Source organism: Nematolebias whitei, chromosome 9 (assembly GCF_014905685.2).
Source record: "Nematolebias whitei isolate Nwh7 chromosome 9, NemWhi1, whole genome shotgun sequence".
NCBI lineage: Eukaryota > Metazoa > Chordata > Actinopteri > Cyprinodontiformes > Rivulidae > Nematolebias > Nematolebias whitei.
The window spans coordinates 31950858-31960952 of NC_056506.1; the positions used below are offsets into that span (position 1 = coordinate 31950858).

General features: G+C 39.8%; 2 protein-coding genes across 2 annotated transcripts; one reads left to right on the plus strand and one right to left on the minus strand.

The window, feature by feature from the left end:
* Positions 1 to 468: 468 nt before the first annotated feature.
* cdc20 (cell division cycle 20 homolog) lies at positions 469 to 5059 on the plus strand. Its single transcript, XM_037682227.1, has 11 exons — positions 469 to 592; positions 841 to 1051; positions 1161 to 1297; positions 1379 to 1475; positions 1557 to 1682; positions 1813 to 2009; positions 2083 to 2177; positions 3540 to 3768; positions 3879 to 4004; positions 4118 to 4235; positions 4665 to 5059. The coding sequence occupies exons 2-11, from the start codon at positions 856 to 858 to the stop codon at positions 4841 to 4843; spliced, it is 1500 nt and encodes a 499-aa protein (XP_037538155.1). The 5' UTR covers positions 469 to 592; positions 841 to 855; the 3' UTR covers positions 4844 to 5059.
* A 1807-nt stretch (positions 5060 to 6866) lies between these two features.
* Positions 6867 to 9767, minus strand: elovl1a (ELOVL fatty acid elongase 1a). Its single transcript, XM_037682243.1, has 8 exons — positions 9745 to 9767; positions 9077 to 9168; positions 8711 to 8901; positions 8502 to 8582; positions 7991 to 8047; positions 7776 to 7881; positions 7482 to 7621; positions 6867 to 7382 (listed from the first exon to the last, which is right to left on the minus strand). The coding sequence occupies exons 2-8, from the start codon at positions 9135 to 9137 to the stop codon at positions 7074 to 7076; spliced, it is 945 nt and encodes a 314-aa protein (XP_037538171.1). The 5' UTR covers positions 9138 to 9168; positions 9745 to 9767; the 3' UTR covers positions 6867 to 7073.
* Between the last annotated feature and the right edge of the window lie 328 nt (positions 9768 to 10095).

Consider the following 10095-nt stretch of genomic DNA (forward strand, 5'->3'; position numbering starts at 1 on the left):
TTTTTTTTGAATTTTCAAGAGAGACCTGTTTTTGGGAGCAAATGGTAGGGGTTAAGGGCCTTGCTCAAGGGCCCAGAGTGGGGCAAATGAGGGAGGCAGTTGTGGGTGTTTCACCTTTTCCACCCACATTTTAATGTTGTCAGTGGGGAATTGAATCAGCGACTTTCCGATCACAGGCTCATCTTCTCTAACCTCTGCACCACCACTTCCCACTATACAGCTGACATTTGATTGGATTGTTACATTTTTTCTATACATTGCGCAAAACTAACCAAACGGTTGTTTTTTTTGTTTGTTTGTTTGTTAGGTTTTTTTTTATATACTAAAATAACTTTCTACTCATCACAGCTGCAATATAAGTTTTGAACACTAGGGGCAATATAGTGAGCAAATTCATATAGTCTGCATCTCCGGAAGTGACGTCATGTATTACCTGGCAACATCCGAATTAACGACTGCGTCTCTTGAATGGACCAATCGCAGGGGCGCTTAGTGGGATTTAAGTCGCGTGGCGTTTATGTAACGAAATTCAAACTTCCAGAGAGAGAGACAAAGCAAAGCAGCTATTGCGTCTCACTAGTTTCTCCAAGAGGTGAGTTTTGCATTACAAAATAAAATTAAAACTTGATAAGCTTACAGATTACTTACAATTACACAACAAGAAATTTGTTTTTTTTTTTAACTGCTTTAATTTACCCGGTGTAGCTAGCTGCCGAAACTACCGTTTAAGTTGTTAGCAAAGCAAGATAAGTCATCTTGTGTAGCCCAAGCGTCGAACTTAAAACAAATGAGAAAAGCCAATGCCTAAATCTATATAAAACGTTTTGTATTCATGTCCAGGTTTGCGAAAACGTGATGGCTCAGTTTGGATTTGAGAATGATATCCACAGCATTTTAAAGCTCGACATGCCGATTACAAACGCTCCGGTGATTGCGAGGTGGCAACGGAAGGGCAGCTCGTCAAACACAGCGGCCGCTCTGAGCAGCTTGTCGCCCGGAAAACCTGCCAGTTTGTCGCAGAGTTCATCCAAAACGCCCAGCAAAACCCCAGGTGGTAGTGTCTGTTTTTTAATTTTTTTTTAATTAAACTGGTGTTTGTGCATCGTTGGGTGCACCTCGATGTAACCTAACCGATTGCCTGTTGTTTTTTCATACTGCAGGAAAAAATAAAAAAACGCCCTCGAAAATGGGAGGTGATCGCTACATTCCCACCAGGAACAACAAACAAATGGATGTGGCAAATTTCCTGCTCACTAAGGAGAATGAACCAGTGGGTGCAAATGCAACAGTCTCAACAGTAAGTAAACTAGTACGTTTCCTTTTATCAGCCTTTACACAAAGCTTAATTTTTATTCTTCGTGGCTGTTTGTATTTAAAGGAAAACCAGAAGTTTTGGTCCATATCACTTAATGGTTACAACATTAATGATGCAAAGATTTTACACCTTGGAGGGCAGCCTCTGAATGCACCTGAAGGTAACATGATTCAGTACATACAACAATCTGTGTTTAAAACTGCTCAGTGTATGCTTTCTAATCTTTTATCTTTATGTCTAGGCTATCAAAACAACCTAAAGGTCCTCTACAGTCAGGCTACAACCCCAGCTTCTCTGAAAAAGAGCAGATACATCAGTTTAACTCCAGACAGAATCCTGGATGCTCCTGATATTCGTAATGATTTTTGTAAGTAATTACATTTTTCTACTTTTTGTACCTAAGCGCATCTTAATTTTGTTGATCCCAGACACATTTATTTAAGTTTACATGCACTAGTTAATATTCCCCACCCCCGTTTTTTTGTTTTTTGTTTCAGATTTAAATCTGCTTGACTGGAGCAGTCAGAACCTTCTTGCTGTGGCTCTATGCAACAGTGTGTATCTGTGGGATGCTACAGTGGGAGATGTTACTCTTCTCATGAAGATGGAGCACGAGGAAGACTACATCTGCTCACTGTCCTGGACAAAAGAAGGCAGCTACCTTGCTGTTGGAACCAGTGACTGCAAAGTTCAGGTAAGTGAGGTAATGAATTTGCCATAAGCCAACTAAATGCATTGTGTGTTTTATTTTTCTTCCCTTTTTTCAGTTGTGGGATGTTGAGCATCAGAAGCGGCTGCGCAGTATGGCCAGTCACACAGCTAGAGTTGGTAGTCTAAGCTGGAATGACCATGTTCTGTCCAGGTACTGTAAATTTGATTAAAATGGTAAAACACAAATCAGCTGCTGATTTATCAATTTTACTTAATTTAAATACTCTTCCATGTAACAAGGTTGAGTCAGGTCCTCTGGACGGATTTGTTGTTGAGGAAGATGATGATGGGTTTCGTCTTTTCAAAAAAATGTCTTGACTAGTTGCAACAATTTTTTTAATTTTTTTTTTTATAAGTAGCACCTTCTCATAGTGGATCAACCAGTTTGCTGGTGACGGCCAAAACTAGTTGTTCACATGATAAAGGACCATCAGCCTAAAGAGCAGTGCCCTGATGGCTGCTTGCTATTCAGAGTGAATGATTCAGAGCAATACTTGCAATAACGACATTGTAAGAGGGGGGACAGTTGAACACGGAGGCCTCATGTCCTTGAGAGAGTTGGTTACCGTATATTCCGCTGTACACGTCGCACTGCCCTATAAGTCGCATCAATTCCAATATGTCTAATAAAGTGGAAAAATCCATAAATCTGTCACTTCACCGTATACATCGCATCTATTATGCGTCACCACTGATGCGTCGCGTTTGCCACACATCACCGCTGACAACCCAGAAATGTGGGCCGGTGTTGTGCCAAAAATCAGTGGGCTGCAAAATGGCGGCTGCTGGAGCGTGTATGGGAGGACTTTAACAAGATTAGCACTCAAACAATTATTTGCTTTCTTGAAATTATAGTAAAGGTGTGTCATTTGAACATTTACTTTAATAAATGTACTTTGAAGGTCAAATCAGCGTCATTTTGCCAGGGCGGCACAGCGAAATGAAGCTGATTCGGTTGCTCCAGGCAGACGACGGTGGCAGGCTATGACGAGCCAAATGTGTCATGAATAGCCATTTTTAACTATCGCATGATACAATGACATGCTATACTACTCTGCTTATATCTAGTGGCTGAAAATGGTAGTGTTCAATATTTCAGTCAGTAATGGAAACTCATATTTCTGTCAAATTGTTTTTTTTTTAAATATGGAGAAAAAATGCATAAATGCATCACTTCGGCCTGTAAGTTGCAGGGCATGCAAATTATGCAAAAAAAACTGCGACTCATAAGGCGAAAAATACAGTAGTTTGAGAGAGGAGTAAAGGAAGCCATCTTTGTGAAGAGAACTCATCCATCGTTAAGCAGGGGTGGAGGCTTCTTCACTATCTATTTATAAGACTAAGCTTGTTGCAGCTCCTCAGACTGAAGTTTTTTGGATAAGACAAAAAGTTTCAACAAAGAAGAATCAGTCCAGAGGACCTGACTCAACCTTGTTAGGTTTATCTACCTGGATTATTGAGCAGCATCAGGACGCTCTTGCATACCAGTTTCTTCTCACCCTTTCTCATGTAGTGGCTCCAGATCAGGACACATCCACCACCATGACGTTAGGGTGGCAGATCATCACATCTACACACTAGATGGTCACTCGCAGGAAGTGTGTGGCCTTAAGTGGTCCCCAGATGGACGATACTTAGCCAGTGGCGGTAACGACAACTTGGTGTACTTGTGGCCTCGCGTTAATGAGGGAAATGGCAGCGAGCCACTCCACCGCTGGAGCGAACATCAGGGAGCTGTCAAGGTGAGCTACTTCAAGCAGTTTATAGAAGAGAAGTCTGTGGTATTTATGTTGACGCTTGATTTTCTGCCATTGAGGAAAAAAAATAAAAATTGCATTTCCATTATTTTCAGGCTTTGGCCTGGTGTCCATGGCAGTCAAATATTCTTGCTTCTGGAGGTGGTACAAGTGACCGCCACATCCGCATATGGAATATAAACAGCGGCTCCTGCCTCAGCTCACTCGACACTCAGTCTCAGGTGACTACTGTATTTATTAATTTATTCTTCTCTTCCCCCCCACCTCTTTGAACCCAATTTTCAACCAAGAACTTTAATAGCTAAGATGCTGACAGCGTGTCTTCAATTGGCAGGTCTCATCACTTGTATTTGCACCCAACTACAAGGAGCTGGTGTCTGCCCATGGATATTCTCACAACAATGTTGTCATCTGGAAATATCCTTCTCTTAGCAAAGTTGCAGAGCTTAATGGTAAGTTGTAGCCATCTTGACTGGCTCTTATTTACACTTTTTTTTTTTTTTTTTTTGTTCCGATCCAATGACCAATTAGCCTGAGCATATTCACTTGACTTGTCTTCACTTTGACTTCTTCCTTTTTTAAACTGTTTCAATTATCTTTTTTTTATTTTTATTTCCACCATAATGTCCAGGTACTGTAAATGTAATTTCCACCAGAATAAAATATGAACTACTCTAAAGTAGTTTTAAAAGACAGATCTGATCTCTGTAAACAGGCTGGGAATTTACGTGGATCACAAATCGATTTCTTTAATGTGATCATGAACTACTTTTGAGTTGTGATTTTAATCATCCAACATGCACGTTTAACACTTGTTAGTGCTTTCTACTGATCTCAAAGTTGTGGTTTTTATTAAACTTTTTTATATATATTTTTTTTAGGCCATGAGAACAGAGTTCTCAATTTGATTTTGAGCCCTGACTGCTCCACTGTCGCCACTGTTGCTGGAGATGAAACGATTCGTCTGTGGAAGAGCTTCGAGTTGGATCCTGTCAAAAAGAAGACCAGTGAGAGAACAGCCCAATCAACGAGTGGTGTTCTTCGTCACGCCATCAGATAGAGCTCCATATTTTTACAATCGATTGAAGACGTTGAGGTTTATACTAAATGAGGGTTGTACAAATGTTTTATCAGCAATAAAGGTTATGATGTAGTTATTGATCTTCATGGTGTGCTAATGTTTTTCAAATGTTGAGAGCTGCTACTCAAGTTTCATGTTTTTATTTGACATTTTTATCTTGAAATTTTAATTTATACAATTTTCTGTTGTATAAAACTGAGCAGATTTTAATAAATGGTTTCTTTACCAACTTTAATGCATTTTTATTTTTGCATATTTTATTAATGATTTAAATTGTCACTTACATTTAGGGGAGTGGTGGCGCAGAGGTTAGAGAAGATGGGTCTGTGATCGGAAAGTCGCAGGTTCAACTCCTGGTACCGTCATCAAAAATGTGGGTGGGAAAACATGAAACGCCTTCTTCCACTCATTTGCCCCACTAGGCCCCTGAGCAAGGCCCTTAACTCGCACTATTTGCTCTCAACAGGTCTCAAACGACTTCTCGTGACTCAATGATTACCTGTATAAATAATGTGTGTGTATATATATATAATTGAATTTATCATTGGTTTCCATTGACTAAGATTTAAGGAAAATTCAAACTGGAACATGTCCAATTTTTTTTAAACCCTTTTCTCTAGGTTTTTGTTTTACTTTCAGTAAGTTTACATTTCATATTTTACTTTGCATTAAATTACCAGATCAGAATATTTCATGTATGCTGCCACTAGGTGTCACTAACAACCTTCTGGGTTTCTTTAAACTACTTTAAAGCAACTAAGTCCATGCTCAATAATCCAGGTATACAATCAAACAGTATTCAGTCAGGTCATGTGGACAGTTTTATTTTGTGTGCTGAAACGTTTCACCTTCCATCCAGAAGGCTTCATCAGTACTTTAAAGCAGACTTGACAACTTCAAGGAGCATTAAAATTAACTTACTTCATAGTTTAATTACTATGCTGCAGGAACCTCAGTTTCCAAGAGTGTGGAGTACCACACTATACAGTATGTATAAATATGCCATAATTGACAAAAAGTCAATCTGGTATTAAATCACTTAGTGGTATAGTTTTTGCACAGAAGCGCTCCTATATAATAACTAAAAATATTTACTTTCAAGCATAAGCAGCACTTGTTTACATTCATGTCCTTCATTCATCCAGAAGGCGCTGCAGCACCCCTACTTGTCCTTGGCTTCAGAATGTAATTTTGGTCATAATGAAACCAAGAAGCCCATGGACAAGTTTTATAAGTTATCTAAAGACTTGTCTGTTGTTCAGTAGACAAAAAGGGAACAATGTGACTCATTTTGTGGAACTGGACCAAACTCACCAGAGAGCAATTTGTTTCGCTTTTTGGGGAAGCTATTTTATTTTCGTTGCAGTCACGGATTAATACAAAGACAACTTAAAACATCTAATTCTGATGAGCTGTATTAGGAACAAACATTGATAAGTTTATATCAATGGCCATTTAGACTGTCTTCATTGTGACACCACGCACTATGTGCCAAGACGTGAAACCATACGGGATTTTAAAATATAGGAATTTGTAACCATAAAAAATAAAAGGGAAAGAAAAATGCATTAATACTGTAATATACAGTGAAACATTTCCTTAACATATATTTTAAAGAACAAATACAGAAATAGCATGTTGCTCAAATAGTGCACACCATAACTGCTTTCTAAATGACACAGACCTTTATCTAAATTGTTTTATTTCAAATGATAAATTAAAAAGAAACTAAATATTTGACATTTACAATAAGTCTTCTTCTTCTTGCATACATTTCATGGTAAATGGACTATTTACACATACTTGTATCCAGTGGAAACATTGCCACACTCCCAAGCAACAAAGGCCACGTTAAGCCAAACTGTACTGCAGGTCGAGCCTGAGTTGAAGAATACTATCAGTGACAAAATGAGCACCAATTATCATTCAGTGTTCATCACAGTTAACGGGTCTTGCAACAACTTGCAGAGTGTTGCAAGCAGAGATCAGTGGCAAGACCGTATGCCAATCATATCCCGGTGGTGACTAGTTCATAAAAGAAGAGATCTATTTACAAATTCAAATCAGAGGTAGCACATCGAACCTTTGTTTCTCAAATATGCTACTAGTTATAAATAAGTGGCACATTTAAGATGATTAAAAAAAAAAAAAAGACAATAAAAAAAAATACACTAAACGTCTGTGCCTCCTTGTTTCCAGAGCCACAAACTTATATTTCCTTCACTTTGCCCATGACGATTTTACCATTAGCATAGTGGTTAGCATATCCATTTTCATGGGGTTTACCATTGGACATTACAGGGATGTGTTCACTGGTCGACCCATTCTGCTTTGACTTGTGATCTATGGCAGGGAGCCGGTTGCCCTTTATGTAGGCCTGCACCCAAAAATTGGAGAAGAGGAGGAAGAAGAAAAAGCCGTACATCCAGATCAGGTGGATCCACAGTGGGACCTGGTAATCACACTGATCCATGAAATAGTACTGGCTGATGTGGATGGAGATCAGAACAAACTGCGTCTAAAGCGAGAAGGAAAGCAAGCAATGGCTGTAAAAACTTTCCAGGAGGAGGTCAATTCAGATGGGTTGTCAATTAATTTGTTGAAAGTGAAAACATACCAGTTGGATGGCAGTCATGTGCTTTTTCCACCACAGATACTTCTGGAAGCGAGGCCCGGCAGCTGAGAGGCCGTAGTAGGTGTACATAATAACATGGACTGCTGCGTTCACCATAGCATGGAATGATCCCATTCCCCCAGCTTAATAAAGATAAACATAAGAAATAATTTTATGGGTATTAGTTATTTACAGTATTGTTAGACATTTTGTGTAAAAGTTAAATGGGGCAGAAACCTGACAAGATTTCAAGGAAATGTATAAACGGGGTGTGTGGGACATGCTGAGAAATCTCACCAGGCGTGAGGTTGACGCCCCACCACCATGACCAGGGCATGAAGGAGTGATGGAAGACGTGGAGAAATGTGATCTGACTTTGCTTCTTTCTCAGCACAAAGAATACCTGAAGCAAAAAGAATAAACGCAGTGAAAATTTTGCTTTAAAAAAAAAAAACAAAAAAAAGGTATTTTTAGACATAATGAGGGGAACAATAGAAGGTAAATAATCTTACTGTGTCTAGAAGTTCAATAAACTTTGAAAAATAGAACAACCAGGCCACCCGCACCATCTGCAGGAGACAAGATTGTAAAATCTATCAATATCTGTGAGCTTTCACACACACAAAAAAAAAAGATAAAAAAAAGTTATTTGGCAACAGTCAAGTAGATATATTGGAAAACTCAACTTGTACACGTTTGCGTTTATTGTTGAGCAAATCTCATAAGGTGTGGCCTTTTTAAACAGATGTTAATGGTAAGAAGGCCCAAGCGTAGAACAGGGAAGGGAGCAGTTGCACACTTTAGAGAAAATTAAGTGTTTATCCGTACCAAGGTCAAAAACAACGGCAGCAGCCTTGGTAGGGATATCTGGTTTGAGCCTGAATACATGCAATAGCTGTATCAGAGATACGTATGACCAGAACTTTAGCTGCATTTACAGACTGTGGTAAAGACAGAACACATCTTATTTCCAAGAAAGACAGCATTGTTGTCAAGGGCTTCTACAGAGACTGACTGACTTACTCTGAGAGCCTGTGGGCTGCTGGTGGGGTCAATCAGGTCACATTTCCATGTGAAGGTGGTGGCCCATCCAGACATCAAGAACTAAGAGCCAAAAAAGGAAACGTTTTTTTTTTTAAGAAATTAAAAAAACCAGTCACCTCATCGTCAGTTGTCATCATAACCTGCTCAAGCACATCAAGTGTGAGTCAGCACAATAGCATTTTCATTACCTCATACACAATGTAGGCGTTCAGCGAGACCATGCAGAGGTTGTAGGTGATCATGGCTCGGTTGAGGCCGAAAGGTTTGCGGTTTGCCATCATGCGAGGGCCTACGTACACGGAGAAGAGGACGTAGGCCACCAGGATGCTGGTCATTTGCAGGGGACTCTGCATCAGAGGGTAATCTTTGACCCTGGCATCTGGGAAATGTACACACACACACCCTTATATGGCTTTCTCAGATTGTCATTGAAGGTTACTCAATGCCTTTGAGAGAACATGACAAGACGTGTCCAATTTTTTTTGTATTTAAACTACTTTGATTTTCTTTCCTGACGATAAAACTACTGACAGGAAAAATAAAAGGACACTCACCAGTTCTGCTTATCAGATAACCGTGAAACTTTGCGACGCTTGTTATGGCTTCTCGCAGCATGGTGACGGCTTGCCTTTCGTTCAGCTAAAACCTGAAAAATACACAAAAAAACCAGTACGTTTTGAACAGCAGTAAATAAAAAAAGAAAGGAGGAGAGGTGGAGCTGAAAGTGATGTTGACAGGTATCAGAGTGACCTGTGTCTTTCCCACCAGGCTGAACAAACAGAAGACAGCTGCACAGGCTCATCAAACACTCCTGGCTGCTGCCTTTTAAACAAATACATGTGGGAAATGGTGTACGAGGAGCTTCTATACAGTCCAAGTTCACTTCTAACGCCTTAAAAAGGGACCAAGAAGTGTGACGAGCGATTATGAAGCATGTGAACTAGCTTTGAAAACAAGCGTTCATACCCAAGCTGACAAAGCAAGTCAAACAGGTGAGGCAAAGGGCTTGTCCCATGTGGCCGGCACAGCCAACGAACTCAGGGATGAGGAGCTTCCTGATCTAAATCTTCTTCAGTCCAACACTAAACTGATAGAAAATACCAAAAACTGAAGAAGAAGAGGTAAACTAAACTGACTGAACCTTTCAAAAGCCTTTGACGGTTTAAAGAAAAAGGCAGAAGTAATGATTTACAAGTTCAGCTCTTGTTTTATTGTTTCTCACCTCTTTAAGTCTTCAGCTTCCCCAGTTGGAAAGTGTTTGAGCAGCCAGAGCTGCCAGTAGTCAGTCCAGAGAATCCAGCAGGTCACAAGTGAGAAGGATCAGGTGAGACAAAAACATAAAAAAACCCAGATACATACAACTCTAATCTGAGCAGTGGTAGCCTCCAGCCTCTCTTAAAGGTGAAGTAGCTTCTTTAAAGAGTCCAACTAGTTGGTGAGTGTTGCAGGTGAGACTTAAAAAAAAAAAAGCCTGTTTGAGAGAGGAAGCAACAGAAAGAAGTGAGTGAAAGTGACAAATCCGCTGTGATTTTTAAGAGACCAGGCTCAGTTATCTGAATTTAAAGCCCATGGC

Excerpts from the sequence above, each read along its gene's own strand:
- cdc20 (XM_037682227.1), top strand. The coding sequence starts at position 856 with ATGGCTCAGTTTGGATTTGAGAATGATATCCACAGCATTTTAAAGCTC. Across the intron at positions 1,052-1,160 it reads AACGCCCAGCAAAACCCCAG|GAAAAAATAAAAAAACGCCC; the intron begins GTGGTAGTGTCT and ends TTCATACTGCAG. Across the intron at positions 1,476-1,556 it reads GCCTCTGAATGCACCTGAAG|GCTATCAAAACAACCTAAAG; the intron begins GTAACATGATTC and ends CTTTATGTCTAG.
- elovl1a (XM_037682243.1), bottom strand. The coding sequence starts at position 9,137 with ATGCTGCGAGAAGCCATAACAAGCGTCGCAAAGTTTCACGGTTATCTG. Across the intron at positions 8,902-9,076 it reads TTATCTGATAAGCAGAACTG|ATGCCAGGGTCAAAGATTAC; the intron begins GTGAGTGTCCTT and ends TACATTTCCCAG. Across the intron at positions 8,583-8,710 it reads ACGCCTACATTGTGTATGAG|TTCTTGATGTCTGGATGGGC; the intron begins GTAATGAAAATG and ends TTTGGCTCTTAG.